This window comes from Labrus mixtus, chromosome 5 (assembly GCF_963584025.1).
Source record: "Labrus mixtus chromosome 5, fLabMix1.1, whole genome shotgun sequence".
NCBI lineage: Eukaryota > Metazoa > Chordata > Actinopteri > Labriformes > Labridae > Labrus > Labrus mixtus.
Genome location: NC_083616.1, coordinates 21,537,280 through 21,559,694, shown reverse-complemented (window position 1 = coordinate 21,559,694; position 22,415 = coordinate 21,537,280). Strand labels below are relative to the sequence as shown.

General features: G+C 41.6%; 1 protein-coding gene across 3 annotated transcripts in view; it reads right to left on the bottom strand.

Annotated features, from left to right (window-relative positions):
* The window catches only part of slc20a2 (solute carrier family 20 member 2), a 48,791-nt gene that overhangs the window by 7,386 nt on the left and 18,990 nt on the right, over positions 1–22,415 (bottom strand). The window contains exons 2-11 of one of the 3 annotated variants that reach the window (XR_009673121.1): positions 14,072–14,636; positions 11,491–11,631; positions 10,924–11,009; positions 9,301–9,397; positions 8,902–9,021; positions 7,460–7,690; positions 6,358–6,988; positions 5,936–6,121; positions 2,038–2,122; positions 1,139–1,223 (exon numbers count right to left, since the gene is read on the bottom strand). Coding sequence is in view for 2 of the 3 variants with exons in the window: in XM_061038526.1 (XP_060894509.1) it covers positions 2,038–2,122; positions 5,936–6,121; positions 6,358–6,988; positions 7,460–7,690; positions 8,902–9,021; positions 9,301–9,397; positions 10,924–11,009; positions 11,491–11,631; positions 14,072–14,360 (1,866 nt within the window). In the remaining variant the exon portion in view is untranslated. The remainder of the gene's footprint in view (positions 1–1,138; positions 1,224–2,037; positions 2,123–5,935; positions 6,122–6,357; positions 6,989–7,459; positions 7,691–8,901; positions 9,022–9,300; positions 9,398–10,923; positions 11,010–11,490; positions 11,632–14,071; positions 14,637–22,415) is intronic. The other 2 variants (XM_061038526.1, XM_061038525.1) reach the window with 2 other exon arrangements.

Genomic DNA, 22,415 nt, shown 5'->3' with positions numbered 1-22,415 from the left:
TTCAAATGGAAAAAGTGGATTTTTATCTGTAAAAATAAAAAAATCAAGACTTCATCCAGCAACATCTGTGGACCCACCAGACAAAGACACCAAATCAACCAATATCACCAGCACAGTCAGAAACCTCTACCCATCAGTAGATTAAGCATTTTGACAAAGCAGCTGATTATGTGAGGTTTAAGGGAAGAGACAGGGGTATGTGGAGATGAGAAATGAAAGTAGATATTAATAGCCATGTTGATGTTTAGACAGATTGATCACCAACAATTTAACACCAGTTTTGAGTCTTGTGCAGTTTTCTCTACAGCAGATTTACAAGTTTGAATCTAAAATCTAAAAAAAAAAACATTTTCAGTAACTTGTGTCTTTTAATGTTTTCACAGTTGCATCAAGATATTGTTTTGACTCGCATCACTATCATGATATACGAAACATTCATGACAATGCATCTGATAAACTCATTACTAAACCTTCTCCATATAAAACAATACCACATTTAAAAGTGAAGTGTGCACTGTTCAAAAATGATCTACATTTTGAGAAATACACTTTTTGCTTTCTGACTTTCAGACTTAAGAGAACATCAATACCGTACAAGGCTACAGCTGCCTTAAGATAGCAGAAAAACACAGGTAGCCTTGCTCTGTCCAAAAGGACCTTTGAAGCCAACTAATTAATTTGTAAGATTTCTTGTGTTTAATCCTTAAAAAGAACAGAGTGTGAAAAAGCCAATTTACTGCTTTTCTGGAAATTAAATATCACCTGTAAGAGGTTATTCTAGAAATCTGTGTAAGAGTGGATACAACACAGAAGATGTAGGTGGTGAAGAAGGATGACTTTCCCTGTTTTTAGTCTTTTTATTTAGCCACTTACATGCTTCTGGTTGTAGCTTCATATTCAACACCAGCCACAAGACTATGGTTTAGTATCTAATAACCTTACATATAATTCATCAAATATTCTTGATTAAATAAAACAAAGTAACCAAAATCTTGCTGTCAGAGGAAAACTGCACGAGAGGTCAAAACAGAAACTCCAGGAGTTGTGATTGGCTCTGGTGATTGAAGGCTACAGGTGAAGCAGTGAAGTGGAGCTCTGGGAGGGCTCTACACGGCTTCACTACCAATGACTCCAATACCTTGCAGTGGGTGGAGCTTATTGGGATGCCCACATTTGATGCAACAAGCACTGTTAGGGCACTCATTACTTCAATGCAAAATCCGCTGTAAAGACAGATGAGTGGAGACACAGAGAGAAAGATGGAGAGGGAGAGGTAAGAGTGCTGTAAACAAGTCGGACAGGTGGGGTGTTGGCGGGCTGGTGGGGGCGGGAGAGGGAGTCTGCTTGCAGGCAAGCACAGGAGGGTGGATGACCCACACAGCAAACCATGCCAGTGCTGAGAGGACAAAAAAAATGGAGAACAGTTGTTGGAAATGAAACAGAGGATGAGACACCATGTCGATGGGGAGGGGGAAGGGGGGGCGAGAGAGGGGTAGGGCCAGGAGGGATCTGCGTTTCTTTCAGCCTTGATCCGATGTTCCTGCAAAAAAAAAAACAGGGGAGAGGGGCTGCACACTGCTGCCCGGGGCCGTCTCATGCAGGCTGGATATGGCTTATAGTTTGATTGTCTTTGAACAAACTTAAATAAAAAAGGTAAGGATTGTCAGATGTGGAGAACTAAAGGACAGTTCCTGTTTATAATCACTTGGTTCTGGTCTTCATTGTTCAGTTGTTACCGTACTCACCAAGTTATTTGCTCATATAAAAAATGAAATCATCAAGTTTTTTAAGAGACTGGATCAACTTTTAACAAGGACCTTATGCTAAGTATTGTGGATGCTCCCACTCCCAGTTTTAAAATGATGCACTTTGCTTGTTAAACAACCTTCTTCGTCACTGCTTTTTGTCTGGTTGTGTTTTCAGATCTCACCAACTACCAGCCTGAAGCCCTAGGAGGCAGTGTGAGCTCCCCTCTCCCCCGGAAACACCTGTAGGGGGGAGTTGAGAGGCCAGATGAGGGGGGCCGCTCGGTCATACCTTGCAGTGTGTAGTACTGACAGGGATTCCGATATTGGAAGCCAACACGACAGTGAGTGCAGAAGCCAGTTCAATAGTGAATCCACTGTGGAGGAGGAAGGGGAGAGGAGGGGGGGAAGCAAAGAGACATCTTAAATTCTAATGTCTGGGACGAGCTGCTGACGGCACACTCTTGACACATCCACTACAGCAGAACAGTGAACAGCTCTTTGAAATACACACAACAGGGAAAATATATGGAAATCACACACTGTCTCTCACACACACACACACACACACAAACCAGTACACAATATCTCCATCATATTGGCAGGTAATTCATAGAGTTCATAGAAAAAGAAAGAGTGAGAAAATGACTTGTAAGTGGATCATTAGCTGGTAGTTCTGCAGCTTCCTACTTCATAAAAACAAGAGCTGTTAAAACTTTCAGCAACACAGAGGTAAGACTCTAAAGGACAGATAATGTTTACAGCTTATTCACGAACATGAACAAAAAAAAAAAACCATTTCCCTTAAGTGGCTGTTGTGGCCAATCCATTTCACAGCAGTGTTTTTATCATTTGACTTGAGTGGATCTTGAACGAGTGTGCTCTCTCTGTGTTTGAGGAAATAAATAATAAATAATGAAGACGGCACAGACAGATGACCACAGGCTGAAGAGGTTTAACAGTGGCTGTCCTCCACATGGCTTCAAGAATGTGTTTCGATTGTGAGAATCTGAGCATCTTGCCTGACTGATCTAATCATTATGAAGTAATCCTTATTTAAGGATTTTTCTACAAATTTATTGGTTTCAGCAAAACTCTCGTCTGATCTCTCTTCAATTTTCTGCCCACCTTTAAGGTTTGTTCTAGGTGTATTCATGTAGCTACTGTTTGTCCTTTTTTAAAGCAGCCCTTTGCCCTGTGACTGTGTTGCTTTCCTTGATGCAGTTTAGGTCGGCTTTTAACACAACGGTCAGATACTTAAGGAAAAAGTTAAACTTTCCTGTCTGTAATAATAGTTAACACTTAATTGTCGATGATGAGATGATCACAGGGGGTGTTTTATTTTGAAAATCAACCTAAATAAGTGTGCAGTTCCTGTGCCAGAGTTCCTGCTCGGCTCGTCTGGGCAGCTCGAGGCGGCATAGACAGTAGCCCCATGAAAAATAGACAAGGGATGTATTTTTAGTGGAGCAGAGTAGATAGATTCATCTGGAAGCGACACAAGCGTTAACAGCGTGCCCATGATCAGCACAGAAGGGACAGAACTCAGACGCGGGCTGTGGAGGATTCTGACAAGGAGATCTAAGTGTACCATGTTCAGGTTCAGTCAGAGAATCTTTGGTGAACGTCCTCACCAATCTCCCTTGTGACTCGTTTGCTGTGAGATCTTTGTTGAATGCAATCTAGAAAGCACAAAAGTAATGACCAAACGACTGCGTGGGACATCCATCGGTGTCACAAAGGAAGTAATCTATCATTGTGATCTCTTTCTTTCTATAGAGCTGTGATACCTGCTCTCTGCTAAGCTGTGAGGGTACGATCAGGAACTGTGATTATAGCACAGCTCTTGAATTTCATTCTTCACAGCAGACATTTTGACTCCAAAAGAAGAAAAGCACACTTCTATTCAGGTGTCACAGCTTGAATCATCATTCATCCTTACCTTCTATTTTACACATTTTTTTCTCCTACTGTCATGTGTCAAATATTTTCAACTATACCAGGAATGTCAGAAAGTCGTTCTGAAGTCGAGTTCTGCAGATATCAACACCATTCACTTTGCCTAGAACAGGAAATATGATATCTGTGGCCACACCACACAGGATCAGCTCATCGTTAAGCATCAGTAAAGTTCGCTGCTTAGTGTCACATTGGCAAAGTTTTAATCGGCCAATAAGATTTGCAGCTGGCTGTCCCGGTGGTGATTCAACAGCCGAGGTGTTCACACTGATGAAAATCCATATTTCAATTTAGGAAACAGTTTTTACTGCTGTGATAAACGGCCCTGTTCAAGTGTCACCATGCCTGCTAAAATATATGTTCAGCCTCAGACTCTAGACACTCAACTGCACCTACACACACACACACAACACACATTCTCCTGTTCCCGAGCTTCTTTGTAAGATTGATGCTTGGAAAGAGACACTGTAGGACAGAGAGCCTTTAGAACAGCAAACCAGAGCGAATCTGTCTTTGAGTCCTGGCAAAAGACGGAGTTGGTGATGGAAGACGGAGATTAAGTGAGAAAGAATGAAGGCATAGAGAAAAAGAGAGGCCAGGAAAGAGGACAAATAAAAAAGAGGGGCAAATAATGTAATGGAAGTGAGCGTGAGCGTGAGAGACACTGCGATACAATAAAGCAAGAGCAGAAAAGTTGGGAGGTGAAAAGATGATAAACAAAACAAAAGATGTGGTGAGGAAAGGAAAGAAGGAAGAAATTAAGACGTGGAAGAAGTCAGGGCAAGGAGGAGGCAGTTAACCTCATGGATGGAGATTTAAAGGAGTGGGTAGAAAGGAATCTGAAAAAAAAAAAAAAAAGACGAGGCCAGACGGGAAAAAGAGGAGTGCAAAGAGAAGGAGTCAGGCTGGCGTCCCTTCCTGCGGTTGCATTGGAGAGGCCAGGGTTCCCACTGTGGCTTTGCCCCTCCCTCACCCTGCCTTGCTCTACTTCTCTCCATCCAAAATGCCAAACAACTTCCTGAAACCCTGTGTGATGTTCCTGCCAGGCAACAGAGTACACACACACACGCGCACACACACACAGTCAAATAAATAACTGGAACAATTAGACCGCAACTTGCACGCGTGCACGCACACATACAGTGCGTTTGCTGCAGGACAACCTACAGGCACAGAGCCGAGCTTCTTTAAGCCGACAGGATACACATAAACAACCTTGAGGTATGCACAATCACGCACATACACATGCACACATTTGGTCTCGAGCTAGCGCGTGGGAAGACGAGAGGACAGCCAGAGAAAGAGAGGGAGGAAGAAAGATCAGTCTCAAGGACAGAGGAGGCTGCGTGATGTCTGCTGCTGAGGTTGTAGGACAAAGTGAGCCCGAGGGCTTTATGTGTTGTGGACTGTTTATTTATTCATAATCATTATGTAACAAGACAAAGGGCAGAGGAAAACGGAGATTGTATCTTTCCTTCTTTATTCCTGTAGAACATGTTCTAAAGCAGGACCGATTAGCTCCCTGTGAGATTACTCCTTAATGTGCATTTTGTTATTGTACTACCAGGAGTTTATTCTATTAACCACTAAATAGTTTATGAATATGTGGGTAGAATTTTTCAAACATAGTTTTTAAATACTGAGAATATTTTTGGTTTTATATTCAACTTGATCATAACCATTCCGCCCTCTTCATGAGAAATAGAAACACAAATGCAACAAACAAAGAAAGAAAAATACTGCAAAGTACTTGCAGGTTGCATTATGTAAAACTGCCTTCAGCAGCAGCTCTGTTAAAAAAAAAGTGTATGTTTGAGACAGACACTTGATTAGCCAGTTTACTGTACCTGTAGACAGAGAGCTCTTGAAGCAACAGAGGAGCCACTCCAGCTGTGACTGTGCGGCTTTAGGTTTATGGATTTTACTGGCAGCGGATTTAAAATTACTGGTTCAATAGCATTTAGCAACTCTATTAAAGAAATGTGTGTGTGCATGTGTATGTGTGTATGTGTGTGTGTGTGTGTGTGTGCGCGCATTTTTTTTTACAGCTGCATGCACATAAACACTTACCAAAGGAGCTGTTACTGGACGGACCTGTATGTCAGCATGGTGAGGCTTTTTAGAGCAAGTGAAACAAGCGTGCTGGAGAGTTCTTCTCTCTCACATACATTTTCATCTCTTGTACACACAAACACTCACACCCACACTCTCCCACGCTCTGGCTCTCTCACCTTGAAGGGGTGATAGGAGTTAGGTCTTTCCCCATGGTCTGAATGACACGACGGCCCCATACCCACAGACCGGCACAGATGCCTATACCACCGTAGAACAGCAGCCAGACAGGAGTGGCAGCATCCTGCATCACTCCGCCCTGATCGTAGATCATCCACAGCGCCACCAGGGGCCCGATGGCATTACTGCAAATGTTAGAAAACAGATAAGAGTATTCATACTTGACTGAACATAGAGGACAAAATCGTATCAAAGCAGCAGAACAAAACTGATCCTTTTTTTGAGGTTACAAAAACACATCTTTTATGTTATTTCATGAGGCAAAAAGGAATCAGGAATAACAATACATGATGAGATCCTATGGTGTTATTTGTCAACTATGTAGATTGTTGTATATCATATGAGCAGCAGGAGGCAGCACCTGACATCGTTTCCTCCATGGGCGAAGGAGCCAAAGCATGCGGTGAGGATCTGCAGGAAGTGGAAAAGCAGGAACACCTCAGACTTATCCTTATCCTCACTATCCTCCTCGACCAGTTCGTCCAGAGGCCCCGGGGCTGGAGCTCCTTCTTCCTCCACTCCCTCCAGCTCTGTGGCCAGCTTCATCTCCACCCCACCCTCCTCTGCCTCGATCTCTGCCTCTGCCACGGCGTTACAGTACGACGAGTAGCTATCGTAGCGTATCCTCTTCTTGGTGTAGGACACGCTGTTGCTCCTGCCGCCTCCCTCTCCTACCAGCTTTTCACTGTCGTCGCGTGACTCTGTGCGGATGAGCGGCTGGACGGGCATGCCGCAAATAGCTGCCGTGTAGCAGGTGTAGCTGTTGTTGCGGCGAAGCAGGCGGTAATTGTTGTCTGCCTGGCCGGCCCCTGAACGATCGTTGTCATCCATGCGTCCCAGGTGGATCTTGTGCAGTAGGTCTTTGTAAAGACCAGAGTCCTTGTGCACTGTGTGGTACACTTGGCCATCGCTGCGCATGTGGCCATCAAAGCTGAAGCTGCCATTGGAGACCGGGGACTTGAGGCAGCCATTTGTCATCGAGTGTGTCCGGCCTGAACACGGGAAAATTAAGAAGCAGGTGTGAATGTCATATCAGGAGTTTAATGAGTTTTATGACAACCAAAGCGGTAATAGTATCCAATAGCCAGATAGATTGTCTCCACCATGAAACTTTACTAGAGCTTTTCAACATAGAAGTAGCCTTTAATGACGATTGATTTCTAAATTGAGAAATATAAGATGAGCAAGCAGCCATTACTGGTAAGCAAAAAAAAGTATATTATTTGGTGTTTTTGATGAAAAATGACTTGCTTACCAGTCATTTTTCATCAAAAACACAAAATAATATACTTTTTTTTAATGTGGCTGAAAAAGTATCCTGTTTAGAGACTCCTGAACTCTCAAAAAAGTGTTGAAGTATTAATGTTGGAAGAAAAAGAACATGAATTTCTATATTTTTCAGTCATTGACCGCCACATCTCATATCAATGTTATATTCTTAATAAAAAATATTCCCGTTTTACCATAAGCCCTGCCGTTTGGAAGGACGCTGCCTCCATTAGCTAGGTTGGCGAGTTCTCCACTTGACTCTCGGGTGCTGCGTTCACTGCTCCCGGTGAGCGGTAACACAGCCTCATCTGTGCCCTTGGCCCCTGGTAGCTCCTTGAAGACGGGGCTCTCCTCCTCCTCTTCAGGTATCTTATCGAGGCTCTCATCAGAGATCCTAGACAGAGCCTGCTCCTTCTTTAGACGACCTGGAGGGATGGAAGGTTTAGTTGAGAAAGTGTACAAGCCTTTTGAAACTATAAACAGATACCGTGCAGATTTCTGTACATTTTAGGCTTAGGTTTGTCTGAGGGGTATTTGCAGGTTTATAAAGAGACACATAAGTATAATGCAGGTAAAAAGAAAAAGAGGTTTCACAGAAAAACTTTTGATGATTTCAAACAAGAGCAAGCCGATAAAATCAAGAGTTACACAAGTTAATTAACTTATTTGGAACATAGATCAGATTTTAAAATATTTAGAATATTTAGAATTAAGTTGAACGTACTCTGAATGTGCACTCATATCAATACAAATAAATAAGAAAAAAAAAGCCTGTTTCCCGTCAGAAATATTGAAACTATGCAGCAACATTCCACAAACACAAGTTCAGCCATCAGCTGATCCAAACTAATCCTGGTGCTGCTAGCCCTGATGCCCTGCTACTCCTCAAAACAACCCTGACTACAAACACATAACCTCAGCCATGGCCCGTTTCATTTTGACGGATGCGGTCATATCCAGATTAGGGCCGATAACATCACCTCCAATCCTCAGCGGCATTCAGAGGTTGTGACATGTTAAGCAACAGGTTAAATCAGCCTCACCAGTGTGTCAGGCTAAAGAAACATTTGAGGAAATGATGTATTTGGAGCTTCAGCGTGGGCACTAACACTTCAATCATGTTTCTTATGAGCCTTTCTTTTTATGTTTCAATTATTCATCAGGTCTGGAACTTCAACAAGAAGGTTTGGAGCTTAGTCTAAGTTCGTACTGACATCAAGATCAATTTGATAATGACTTCCTTCCCATCCAGCACTCTCTCGAATAGTCCATCAACTGATCTCTACATTGTTATATACAGTGGTATGTCTCGTGTGTTTATAACGTTTTATGCTTTGCTGCAGGCGGATTTTCCCATTAGGGAAACTATTCCTAATGTTGATCTGAAAGCTTTCTAGACTGCAGGCCACGCAGTACTACACAGAGTTCACAGAGTTGTTTGGGTGGCCTCATTGGCTCTGGCAGAGGCCAACACATCCCCTGGCATCCCTTGTTTGGTGTCAGGGCACAGACTGAGCATGCAGAAGCTTAGGCTCTGTTGGAAGGCCTGGGTCAGAGTGCTTTGGTTTCAGATGGCGTGAGAAAGACTGGACACACACACACAGAAGTAGGAACACACACATAGACGGATACCTACTTGCTATTTTCCTCCTCATCCAGGGACAGACGAGCATCCAAACCAGAGCAGCACACACCAGCGACTCCGCTAAAGTGATGAGAAAGATGGCCCACACCGGCAGCATCTCTAACCCGAGCACTGCAATTAACGCACACACACACACACACACACACACACACACACACACACACACACACACACACAGTGATAAGAAAATAACATCTTGCAGCTAGTTTCAAAGTAGTAATTTCTACTTATACTCCCGTCACCTCCAAAAGGAATTTTGAGCAAGGCAACTACACAGGCTGCATCAGTTAGGAGTCAAATGATAATTTGATAGTACGTCGGTGTCAGACTAAATAAACAAAGACAGAACCTTCATTAGAACATGAAGCACAACTGTCACGCAGCACTCACATGGGGCTCCAGTGTACAAGATGGAGAAAGTGTTGATCCCAATGGTGGAGGCGTAGAAGACGGGCAGCGCTCGCAGGCCGTTGGGGACAGAGTCGTCCTGAGTAGCGACAACACACATACAGACTATGTCAGTTTCTTATGGTATTATATGATGTGAATTTGTAGTGTTACAGCTTAACAGATTGCTTTGAATGAATTTTTCAACCCCCCCCCCAAAAAAAAATGTAATTATTGGTGTAAAGTTGAATGTATTAGTATTTGTCAGGATTTATAATGTGATGAATAAAATATGGATGAACCTTTGATATGATTCGTTATAGTTAGATACTTAATTCTTGTAGTTTTTAAATAACTTTGAACAGTTTCAGTGAATTTGTAAATAAACATAAAAGTGTGTAAGCTCACAACTAAAACAAGGAATACTCAAATTTCTCACTGAGCTGCTGAAAATGAGCAAAGACAGATTTAACTTTCTCTTTTGTCTGCCCCTAAATATGCACAGCTCGTATCCTTCATACAATTTAAACAGGTGAGTTATAAAACAAGTGGACTCCGTACAGTGCGTGCTGATAAACACTGGTTCAGACCAAAAGGTTTCTTTGTACCAGGATGTTAATATGTTCATTTCTGCAGTCAAAACAGACATTTTAATATTGGCTGTGCATGGGACAGCCTCATGTGGACATACGAGGAACTGCAGTTTTTTTGCAGAAAAACTGAGTGGTTGTATCAGAACAAATGGTCAAATGAATGTGCAAGTATCAAAAGAAAACGTGATCACTGTAGAAAAAGTTTGCTCTCGTGATCACAGCTTAAACACGCGCCGTACTTTTTGATCAATCTTGTAAAATTTTAATTCCTGCTGAGGTCAGAAGTTCAGCTCTGCTCAACTCAAAGGTTTGGAAATAATAAAAACAAATGATGAGGTAAAACTAGATATCAAACAATTCACTGTTGCACAATGTGTGTGGGAGACTGATGATGTACAGAAGTTAAACTTTCACATCTTCAAACTAATCCTCCCTCTTGACTCTTGATGTTAAATAGCACTTTTCTGCAAAGCATAGATTAAAATTAAATATTCAGACTAATGTGATGAAAATACATGTGGAGACAGAGATAAACTCATCCCCTTTTCAACCGAGCTACACAGTAACTCCAGTCCAAATGACAAATCGTCCTATGACTCATTCAGACATAATCCTGCAGTCGTGACCTTACGATGATCTACAACACTTTTTCTTCTCCTGGTCTGCCAGAGATTGCCTCTTACGTAACATCAGATCTGTGAATGTTGCCAAATCAAATGGATTTTTATCTGTGCTGCAGTCCTTTGGACAAGTTTTGTGTGCATGCGTGTGCCTCTGTGTACAAATTTTAGTATTTAAACATGTGGAACAACATGTCCCTCTGCATGGTGACAGTATCAATGTGACAAAAAAAACTCTAACTGCATGACATCATAAAATTATAAACTGACAACAGTCCTCACATCGGAAGCCATAAAACATAATTTCTCATTAAATGTTTTCCAGCACCCTGATCACAGGGTTAATTATGCAAATGAGGGATTGTGCTTATTCATGTTTGTGTGTTTCAGAGGAAGAGTTATTGTGAGCCCACCTTCTTGAGGATGAAGTGTCTGATGAGCATGAAAAGGAGTCCAGACATAATTCCAGAGAGCAAGGGGGAGATGAACCACGATGCCACTAAAGAAGGAGAAAATGTAATCAGAAAGAAATGTGTACACTTGCTTTAAAAAGAAAATCACCCATTTATATCTTCTGTTCCTTATTTACCTCACTTACCGGTAGTTATTTTCTACATTTCAACAAAAAGCTTTCAATTAAGTAGGGGTTAATAAATGCTATTCAAGCTGAAATATAGTATGAGTTTATTTTACTGACTGCATAGTCTGCAGCTCTATTGAGACTCCTAACGCTGGAGAGATCTGTTCATTCTGCCTCTTCTGAAGCACATTACTCTCTACGTACAATGGGCGAGGGAGTCGTACTTGCTGACAACAAAGTTACTGAAAAGCATTCTGGGTTAAACTCCCCTGTGAGGATTCTTAAGTTCTGCAGTACTTATGTGCGAGTAGTAATGTGTTTACCATGTATGTATGCAGGTTTTAATATGTAAATACTATAAAGACAGAGACACAGGGCTCATTCAGCCATAGGCTTTTACCAATCTTGACAAGCTGCATCCACTGGACGCCCTTCGTGCCGATGGCCACCATGGAGAAGCCGATGGTGGCGCCAACAATGCAGTGAGTCCCGGAGACCGGCAGTTTGAGGAAGGAGGCGATTAGCTGCCAGACTGCTGATCCTGTGATCAAAACGCACACAAAGATTTCAGATGATTATTTATTTAGCCACAATTTCCCATCAAAAAATCGTTGCATCCCTGCAACGATAAAAAACACAAATGCAGCTTCTTTTTGCTTATGTTGTAAGATAATGCATTTTGTCATTTACTTCAGATTAAGAATATCAAACTGGAATGTGACAGCGTGGGAAATGTTATGTGAGGGTCTGAATCCTGTAAGAAATGTAAAAAATAACTGATATAAGTTTGTGTTTTTTTTAATAACAGCAAAGGCATACAGTAACTACCTAACGAAAGTATCTGATATCGCAGTAATGTTAACATATTGGATTGTGGATCTTTGACAAAGGGAAAGCTTCCTGCAAAAAATAATCTGTCCTTTATGCAGAAAGGAACATAAGAATAAGTGAAAATATGTTGGGTATCATGACACCTCAAGTGTCTAATTTTCAGGTAACTTTTCTCAAAGCCCAGATTTCCCCTCACACTGACGAGGACACACTGTGCTTTTGTGCCGTTTCAGAGAACTCCAGTGAAACAGACAAAATAACAGTATTTCCTTCTTTTATCTTTCAAATTCATAAAGTCCTCCTCTATAAACAATACGCTAGTGAAAGCTGTTTCCTATTTGAGATAAAGAAAACTGGTCAGCCACACCTGATTTTTAAGCCACACAGGAATTCCCCGGTTCATAATACCGCCTTATTTATCACTGCTTCCTGGCAATCGGTTTGTGATAAAAAAAGGAATTGTCTCAACAAGAGCCCCATTGTTTTCTGTTCTTGGCCATTTATTTACTGAGGTAATATGATGTTGATGTGTAAAGCTACTGTTGATACTCAAACATTCACACCTGTGCTTCAATGTAAAATGGCTTTAATGTGAGGACAGGCTTACTTAGGGAAGCAACTCAGCAAGATTTTGCACAATGCTGCAAAGTCATAAGCAAAACAAAAAATCTCTCAAAATTCCAATGAGGGAAAATGAGTTAAAGATAAAGAGATGTTGTTCAAATGAAAGTATGACCTGTACAAAGCACAAAACAGCACTGCGTGGGTTGTGTTATATAGTACCTATAAACATATATACCTAGCAGGAGCCAAAAACTTTAGGAAAAAACATCACACTCCAAACATGCAGTAAAGATAAGCAATGCCTCTTCTCCTTCCTGTAAGGTTTGGAATACAACTTCAGAAGGTCAACACTTTTTTATTTTTATTTTTTTATATTCAGGTCTAATTACAGATTGTTTCCTCACCTGTTTATAGGTTCTTGCTTTAAATTACACATTTTTTTTTTATCCCTGCATGGGTTATGTACATTTCTAGTCTATTTTTAATTGCACAGTTTAAGTTTGATTCATCTAGGGGTATTCTTCAAATCTTTTTTCAGGTTAATATATATGTATGGGGAGGGGGGGGGCGTCAGTTTTGGGGCTGAATTTGTAACAAATGTTTCATGTCATGTACGTCTTTGTAATCTGCTACTGGATGCTTTGAATTTCCCTCGGGATCAATAAAGTATCTATCTATCTATCTATCTATCTAATACAGGAAGATTGCTGCATCATGAACTCTATATGCGGCATTGCAGAGTTTTTCATAAGGTCTACATCTACATTCAGTACACAGCTGGAGCTCTCCAGCAGGCAAATATGTTAATGTTATATTTTATTAAGTAGTCTGAAATGATTCATTTTTCCTGCCCTGAAAAATATTGTATTAAACAAAGTTGTGCAGGAGGTGTTTACAGGGGGCATCATGTTCATGAAGACACATGTTTGTTTGACTTTTCAATGTGAACATCAATAATATCTGAAATACATTAAACTCCACAGAGAATTAGATGTTGTTGGGCTAACATTATCAGTTGATTATGGGGCGCCAGTAGCTTTGCCATTAGTGCGTGTGCCCCATGTATGGAGACTGCAGACCTCAAATCAGATGACCCGGGTTTGAATCTGACCTGGGGCTCCTTTCCTGCATGTCATTCACCTCTCTCTGATTCCTGACTCTATCTACTGTCCTGTCTCTAAAATAAAGGCATAAAAGGCTCAGAAATAAAGCTTTAAAATAAAACACATTAGTTGATTATTCATTTGCTGACACAGAAAACTAAGTGGCATCTATTTTGGACTTTATTCAAGCAATACTGGTTCTCAAATATGATGATTTGATTCTTTCTTCCACTGATCATTTTTGGATTGTTGTACTGTTGTTAAGAGAAAAGAAGATGCTAGGAGAAATCCCCCCGGAGATTTGTTACACTATTTGTTTCATGTAGTCTTAATATTCATCAATAGAACTATTGTTTATTTACATTTCAGATGATTTTGGTTAAACAAACTAATGTTGCAACATTTTGGAAAAAAAAATTACAGCGGCAATTGCTTGGAGTCCCTAGGGACATCCTCTTAATGTTCAATTTCTGTCCAACTTACCGACCATGGCGCTGACCTCTCCCGCCATGAGGACAGGCACCGTTTCGTTGTACAGGCTGACATCTATGATGCCCTTTCGAATGGTCTCTCCCACTTTGGCCCCGAGCAGCATGGAGCCCAGTGTCTCAAAGATGGATGCCAGGATGCAGGCCTGCTTCAGCGTGACCACTCCGGACCCCACTGCTGTGCCAAAAGAGTTGGCCACATCGTTGGCTCCCACTGAGAAGGCCAGAATGAAGGCAATGACGAAGCCAAGAATCACCATCCACAGATACGGTTCCAGATCCATCTTGATGTGATTTCACAAGACAAAAATCCAAGCAGGGAAAAAAAACAATCTAGTTTAAATAATCTAAAAATAAAAGAAGTGCTCTGTGCGTTTAAAGCGAGGACTTGTCAAGTCTGCTCCTTTTCTTCTTCCCCTGGTTTTAAAGAGTTCGAGGGGAGAAGCACAGCCGCTAACTAAGCGTTTGGAGTTCAGTCCAAAGATTGGAGACTAATGATGGTGGGTGCAGGGAGCATTCCATAGTTTAGTGTGAGACAGCCGGTCTGCACGATCCTTCACCTGCAGGAGAAAGAAGACAAAAGAGACACAGAGACAGATTAGTGTCATAAACCATGATTACTCTTTTTCAACAGCAGATAGCATCTGACAACACCTCCATGTGACTGCCTCAGAAACCCTAAAGCAAAGGAGGGGAGGGGCCAGGAGAAAGAGGAGGAGAGCTTATGCAAGCAGAAGAATTATGGGCATAAAAAAAACAAAAAAAAAACAGAATCATTCGGGATGATGCCCACACAGGCTCGGGTGAAACACAGGAGACACTCCAGTGCACTCCAGCGGGGAAATCTGAGGACATTTCAGATAGCCACTGTAGGAAATCACAGTCTGCACTTCAAAGAAATCAAATCAGTCTGATCAGAAGGGCCTGCTGTCAGCAGAGAGGCTATAAAAAGCCCACAGTGTCCAGAGTGAGATGTGAGCAATGCTTTTACCGTTAGAGTGGACTATTAACACCTTATCCTCACGCAGCAGGGCAGCAGACTTCTCTGCCAAACCTGCTTTTGTTTTCCTGCCTTTCCCTTAGTCATACAATGTACTGCATCAGATCAGCAGATTATCTTAAACACTATCACATCCATAACTGCAAATAAGCAGAATCATCTCGGACATCAAATATTTTACAGCATGATACTGCAGCACTTCTTGACATTTCTGGACTCCATTTGATTGAGCCTGCACTGTCAACTGAGAAAGGCACTTTCACTGACAGCCTGGTGGTGGATGTTGTTTGCATGACAAATTACATTACGCTTCTAATCTTTGCTCTTTCAGTCTCAGCATGACTGCCACTGCTGTGCTCGCTGCTCACTGGGTGACAGTCAAAGGTACACACAAGTTTTGTAACAAGCACTGGAGAATGAGTTCAAACACAATCAAAAGGCTTTGCTGCAGTACAAAATGTGGGGAAAAAATGAAACAGTGAAAGGATTTATGTTAAGACTGCAATGCAGTAAGAACATCAGCAGTGATGTTGCTATGGGGGAGAGGGGAGGGGGGGGGGGGGGGGCAGTTCACAAAACTGAATTTTTGGGGCTCAGATAGGTAAACAGATAAAACCGTACAGAACATGCAACTTTTCTTGTGTCTTTTATTAAAAACAATGAGAATGTATGTATCAACAAACATCAGTGAGTGACTTCCAAATCTTTTAAATTTAACAAAAATCCACAAATGTTAAAGTTCAAGGAAATAATCAAAGGAGAAGAAAATGACTTGACTACAGTCAAATGTCAGACACAGACAACGAGTTTCAAGAGGTAATCACATTAATGAAGGTTTGTAGAGATCTCAAGGGAACATTTCTATGTAAATTAGCGAGCCTGCAGCTCGAGCATGCCCATGTAAACTGCTGTGACTTTAATTAATGAAGAAGCAACCTGAACCATAAGGGAAATGCACCATTTTTTTTTATTTCAAGTTTGACTTATACCCTGAAGTACAACAAGTCCAACCTGAGAAAAATCATGAACTGCTTAGCTGATAAAGCAATCTTCCAAGTCTTTTTATTACATAAAAATAAAATATTACCTTGTTGCAGTATTACTTTAGTTTTATGGCCAAATATTTGATCAATTATGTAAACATTTTACATAATATAAAAGAAACAAAAAATGATTTACAAATGAATAAAGAAAATGACTCGTGTTAGTTGCAGCCCTTTTTACAGATTTCTTTAGTGTGGCTGTTGTTAGGTGATCTAACAAACAGCAAACAGCTTCCCATGCCCCTAGAAAGTTCCACAAGTCGTATTTACATCACAACAACATCAACAACCGTGATGATGATGATGTTGAGGCCACCAGCCTTGAAACCTCTGGTGGTCCCTGAGAGACCTCCCCACCACAAATGACTTAATCAGGGTCCTTCCCTCCCTTTTTTCTTTCTTCTACGCCACATACTCAAAATCATGTCATACGGGTTAATGGCAGCACTTTTCCTTCTATGGTTAAGCCAATTGTTAATGGGGAGCTAGAACATTAAACGTAAACCGCTTTGAGGCCAGACAAGCACATTCTCTCGGCATGAATGGACTGTGGGCTCCTCATCGCGTGGGGGCAGGCAGCTCCCTTCTAAATAGCCTGAGGCAAGTTATGGCTCTCTCCTCTCAACCAACGGCTCCATCTGGAACAGTTCAGGTCACATACATCTACCCTTTGTCCTTTGTTGAACCACATCACACTTGACCAGGTCACTCTCAAGACCTCTGTGAATCAGCAGATAGTGCCCTAAGTGATAATAAGTTATCGTAGTGTTAAAAGAGAAAAATCTATAAAAAGAAGTCGGTTTCATTTTGGAAATGAAACAGTTGGAAAGTTCTTTTTTTACACAAATTTATAAGGAGAAAGAGAGCTTAGAGGAAGGCAAATCTCAAAATACGATACTTCACTGATCCCCGAGGGCAGATTATTTTTTCAACAGACTTTCTCACGAGACAGGACTTTAAGATTCAGACAGAGGTTTGAGACTCATCTCATTGGTTTGTGACTTATGGACTATATCAGCCCATGTCAATCAGGAAAAGCTAAAAGGTGAACTAAGTGAATAATTCATGATAAATATACTGATAGAGTTATAGGTATGATGTTATCTCTAAAAGAACTCTTAACGACTTCCTGAAGTCCTTCAGGTCTGACCCCTACAGACAGATTTGTTTATCAGAAACATTAAGTCTGCAGAAATCAGGCAAGAAAAGGCTTCAGACAATTGTTTACACTAAATACATCACCATTTGAATCCTTATTCAACAAGTTATTAGACACTTTAATTTGAAAACTCCTAGAGCATGTTTGAGAAGTGCTGTATGAATCATAGGTTTTACAGTCAATGTGTTGACAGCAGCAGACTTGGAAGGACTCACACAAGGAGGCTGTGTAAATGTTTAACATGGGGAACACCTCTGCCACAAGAGGACCACACAGTCAAACATTGCCATCCACCAGGTAGACCCAGACACATCTCCCCTACAAAATCCCAAACATGGGAAACAGTCCGTGTATCGGTCGAACAAGTCGCCATAAAAAGCAGTGACTCCATCTTTAAAATCTGTGTGTGTGCATGTGTACAAAGTGGAGAGGAAAGAGGACCAGAAGTGACTCGAGTTCGGAGGTTTGCTCACAAGTAACAGACCTTTTTAAATCAGGTCTAAAATTTTCTAAACATGGAAACTAAACGTGACAGCCGCAGCTGACGCTTGGTCCCCTCTGAGGACCCCGTCAGACTGTAACAGATGAATGCCAGATCACATACCAACACTTTCAGTTGTGCACATAAAAACTATTTTCTCCAGTGGGGGAACTTTTACAGTAGTGTGATCAGGTGGTAACACGTGCAGTCCACTTACTGACTGCCGTGTACCCAGTGCTACAAGAATGACAAACCCTCCAATAATCTGAGGGGAATGTTACCTTTAATATCCTGAGTGAAGGCTGCCAAACCCAGAATGTCTGCCAGAGGGTCAAGAGACCAATTAGACAGTCATATGTAGTAGACCGTTACGTTTAATAATCTGTGAAATTTATGGTTTGATTCTTTTCTCTGTCCTGAAGAAATGAATAGAGTTTATAAATGTGGTTCCAGTGTAAGCTTAGAATATTAAGATGGCAAAGATAATAAACTAAACTTCTCTTAATGCCTTGGGGTATATTCTTTCTCTTTACTGGACCTGTTCTTTCTATTTAGAAGCAGAGGGCATCCACAGTGCAGCTCATGGGGTGTGTGTTTTTCTTGGAAAAAAATGTTGTCTACAATAAGACCATTCTCCACCAACGTATGGACAGTAACCACACCACCATACATATACACTGTCAAGCTGCATTAGCGTCAGCAGGTACATTGTAACCTCATTAAAAAATCCTTCAAACAGTGGTCAAATGTACATCAGCACTAAAAGCTGTGTGCTACTCCAGACATTGACTGTGAGATCATCCACATGTCTTTGCCACATTTGAACACAGAAAACACAGCCTGGGCACACAGACATTCTTATAGACGAAAAGGTATTTGACCATGTGTCATCGAAGAGCAAGACAACAACTCTGCAATGACTTGCTTCATACACTGACTGGTACAAATACAGCAACAGTTCAGAGAATACAGCCTGTGCCAGAAAGCCAATTTCAGATTCATGTGTTTTTCTTGCCATCTCAGGCTACAGTATGAGTCCTCACTGCTACAACTGAATGGAATGAGTCATTGGAACCTTGAATCTTTGAAAAGGCAAAGGAATCAATAAAATCTTCACAAACTAAGAAGAGTAAAATAGTTGCATAATATGTTATGCAACATAACAAAAGGTTTTCATGTTTTCTTTTCTCTCCCCCCCTCTTCATTTCCCCAGTAATAACCTACATGAAAGAAATAGAAATTCAGCTAATTAACCTTCAAGAAGCATTTCATTGAAAATATAGTTCAGTAACAACTGCCCAGTCTGGGTTTGTAATAGAGAGAACAAGCACGGGCAGCGGTGCCATAATGAAGATTCAACAGCGATGATCATAATTGCTTTATGCTAGCAGGGTGAGAATGCACTTCATGATTATGTTGCCGTTTTGTCGGATCATTCAGACGGGGGAAACATACACAAGAGGTTCAATTCTGAATGCTGAATTCAATATGTAAAACCTGTAGCAATGAGGGAAGAAAATACGTGTCTGCTCAAACAATTAAGGAGAGTTGTCTGGAATGATAATCTGCAGGGAAAACTCAGGATGTTTTGTTAATAGACACAGAAGTTATGGTTTCATGTTATTGAGTCATCTCGACATTGATAATTCTGCATCAATTGGTTTAAAAACCAAGCAAAATGTATTTTTATGATTATCATATGAAACATTTAACGCATGTTAGCTCAAAAGGCTTGCATGGAATTAAAAAAAAAAACTGAAAATGGGTCAGTTTCATGTTGTTGGAAAGCCTGTTGGAGCTTCTCTTTTTATCTGTTTATAGTTGCCAGGATCACAAAAAGACCAAACAGTTATTGTTCAGTGACTCTTATGGCCTATGGTCAGACATACTCTGTCCCCTCTTCAGATCAGGTGAGTCATTGGTGACATTCTGCACGGTGTGTCACAGCTGCTGTCCAAGGTGCTGATTCTGAGACCACCGAGGATGCGTGAGCTGTCCAAGACACTGCTGTTGTTCCAACTTATTATTATTCATGACACTAGGAGAACAAACACGACTTTACTTCTGCCTGAGAAGCCATATTTAAGTGTGGGTTATTCTGCCTGAGCATTGTGAGACTTTGTTTTATTCTGAAGTGTAGAAATATTGTAGCTAGTGATCCTTGAAACTCCCTCTGCTGGGGCCTGTGTAGATGGAAAATTGGTAATTAATTGAGAACATTTTAACAACCAAACTAATGTTTTTTATGTTGTGAATAGTGTATTTAAAGTTTTGTTTTATAAATGCTCCATATCCCATTATCCCCAACAATTCTCAATTGGTGTTTACAGACTGCCAGTTCAAGGTAATATACTTGCACTCCTGGTACGCCTCACTTGCAGTTTGCGTTGCACAGAGGTGGAATGGTGGGGCAAAGATTTTCTGCCCGATTGGCCATTTGAGGTAGTAACAGAGTCGTAATGGGGGAAAGACGGCACTAAAAAGCGCTGTGTGTGCATATAGCTGAGTGTGTGTACGTGATGCTCCCACTGTGTTTACATGCCCGTGCTCATCCACTTCCACAATGTGAAACCTCACACTGGGACAAAAGATAATACTGCAGATTCAATGTGTGAGTTCAAAGACGTAATGACGGCGGGACTTTGTGACGATGCTGATGCATAATCGCAATCTGTAAGCAGCTACAGTGATCAGTTGTTTAAGAATTTCTAGATTTGTTATTTTCTTGGTTCTTGCACAACAGTTGGTGGTGACATCCCTACCTCCTTCAGTATTCCTGTAAATTGCTGACCCTCAATTGCTTTCCATGAGCAGGTCAGTGCTTGACATGGCAGCAGTGAAGGGTGTTTTTACAAGGTCAACTTCAAAGTGTTTTTTCTGCTGAAGTTGAAAGAGCCCTTCATAAATGCAGCCTCTTTACCACCACAAAGGGCTTTCAATACAATGCTGTAACCAGCCCCCTTGGTAAAAAAAAACAAAAAAACAAAAAAACAATTGTAAGTGGAAAACCTGTGAGGCAACAGGTTTTCAGGCTTATTCCCGGCAGATACAATTGCTTCCTGCTGCTGGTATCAGGTGGCGGTACACATAATGAGGACACTGACACAAAAAAGAACCCCGACAACACGGGGAAACAAGACAGAAATAGGTCTTCATTTTGTCTTGTCTGGAGCTGATGTCTAGAGGACAAATTCAAGACTTCAAGAGGGAAAAAAAAGCAAAATACATGCAGAGAATACAAACAACGTGAGAGAATTTCATTCATGCAGCTCCATTACAGACTGAGCAGAGCCTATTACCTGTTACGGCACAGACCTCTGAAACCACATGTGTTCCATGAGTATGAGGAGGCATTGGTGTGCAAGCTACGTACTGATTGCTTCTCCAACAGTGAGTTGCAGTACAATGCTCATTAATCTGCCTGAGATGCCACTGCAGCACAGCCACAGCTGGTGCAAAAAAACACTGTGTCACGAGCTACAGTCTGCATTGACACGCGGCTGCACTATCCACGCACTCATTCAACTCCCCCCTCCCCTCTCCACTCTGTAAGTAACACTGCTTCTTTTAGGCACATGCTGAGAGAACATATATGCAGCGTCAGATGATGACTCATGGCAGCATCCTACATGTGCCAGCTAATTGTTACACCTGAAGCATACGCTGCTGCTGCAGTCCTCCAAGGACACAGGATGCTAACAGCTACCAAATGCCTTTTAAAGTTAGAAAACAGAGACATATTGTTGAGGCCAAAAAAGCAGAGGCAAACAGGCCCGGAAATCAACTCCACTCACCTTCATGTCTTCTCACATCAGTGGAAGGTGAGAAAGTGGAGGAGATGAATGAATGTAAAAGGCGGAATAGGGAGAAACATAGACGTAGAAATGGTAGAAAAGAACTGATGTATAATACGGTGGTGAGCGTGTGATTGATGGGGAAAAATTCTGAAAAGAAGATCTGATGACAGGCGGAGAGGAGGAGTGAAAAGGAGGAGGGAAGTCGTAGCAGGAGAGGCTTAGTGAGAAATCAGCAGGTTGTGGTGGTGTTGCAGGAGGGAGGAGAGAGGGAGAGAGTCTAGACTGCCTCTTAAAGGAAAGTATCCGCATTCACATCACACACTAGCCAATGACAAATGTTGGAGAGGCCGAGTTGTATCGCTGACTGGTTGTGTGCGTGCAGAGAGGATGGACGGATGGAGCGGAGGCAGCCAATGACAGGGGAGCAGGATAGCCAAAGAGGGGGAGATGAGAGGGGGGGGAGGAGAGCCTGAGCGTGGATGTGTTTTACAGCGGGAGAAAAGCATGCAGACAGATGAAGGGCATTCAGAGCGCTAGCATTCCCTTGCTTATCTGCTAAATACATGCAGATAGATAATTATGAAATGCTCTTTTTTTTAATGCTTAGATTGAAAACATCAAACTATCTTCGGGTTGTACAATCATCCATCATGATTTTTAGATGCTCTTCCAGTTTGGGTTTAGTTTTCCTTGAAACACAGAGGCCCATCACACTATCTCAACACTGTTCTATTTGGCTATCATACACCCATCACTTTCTGTGCCACAATTGTTCCTTTCAAAAAGGCGTGCTCAACAGTGTGCCTTTATGTGACTCGGTCTCAGCAGGCAGAGATGGGGGCTCTCGTCATCACAATGA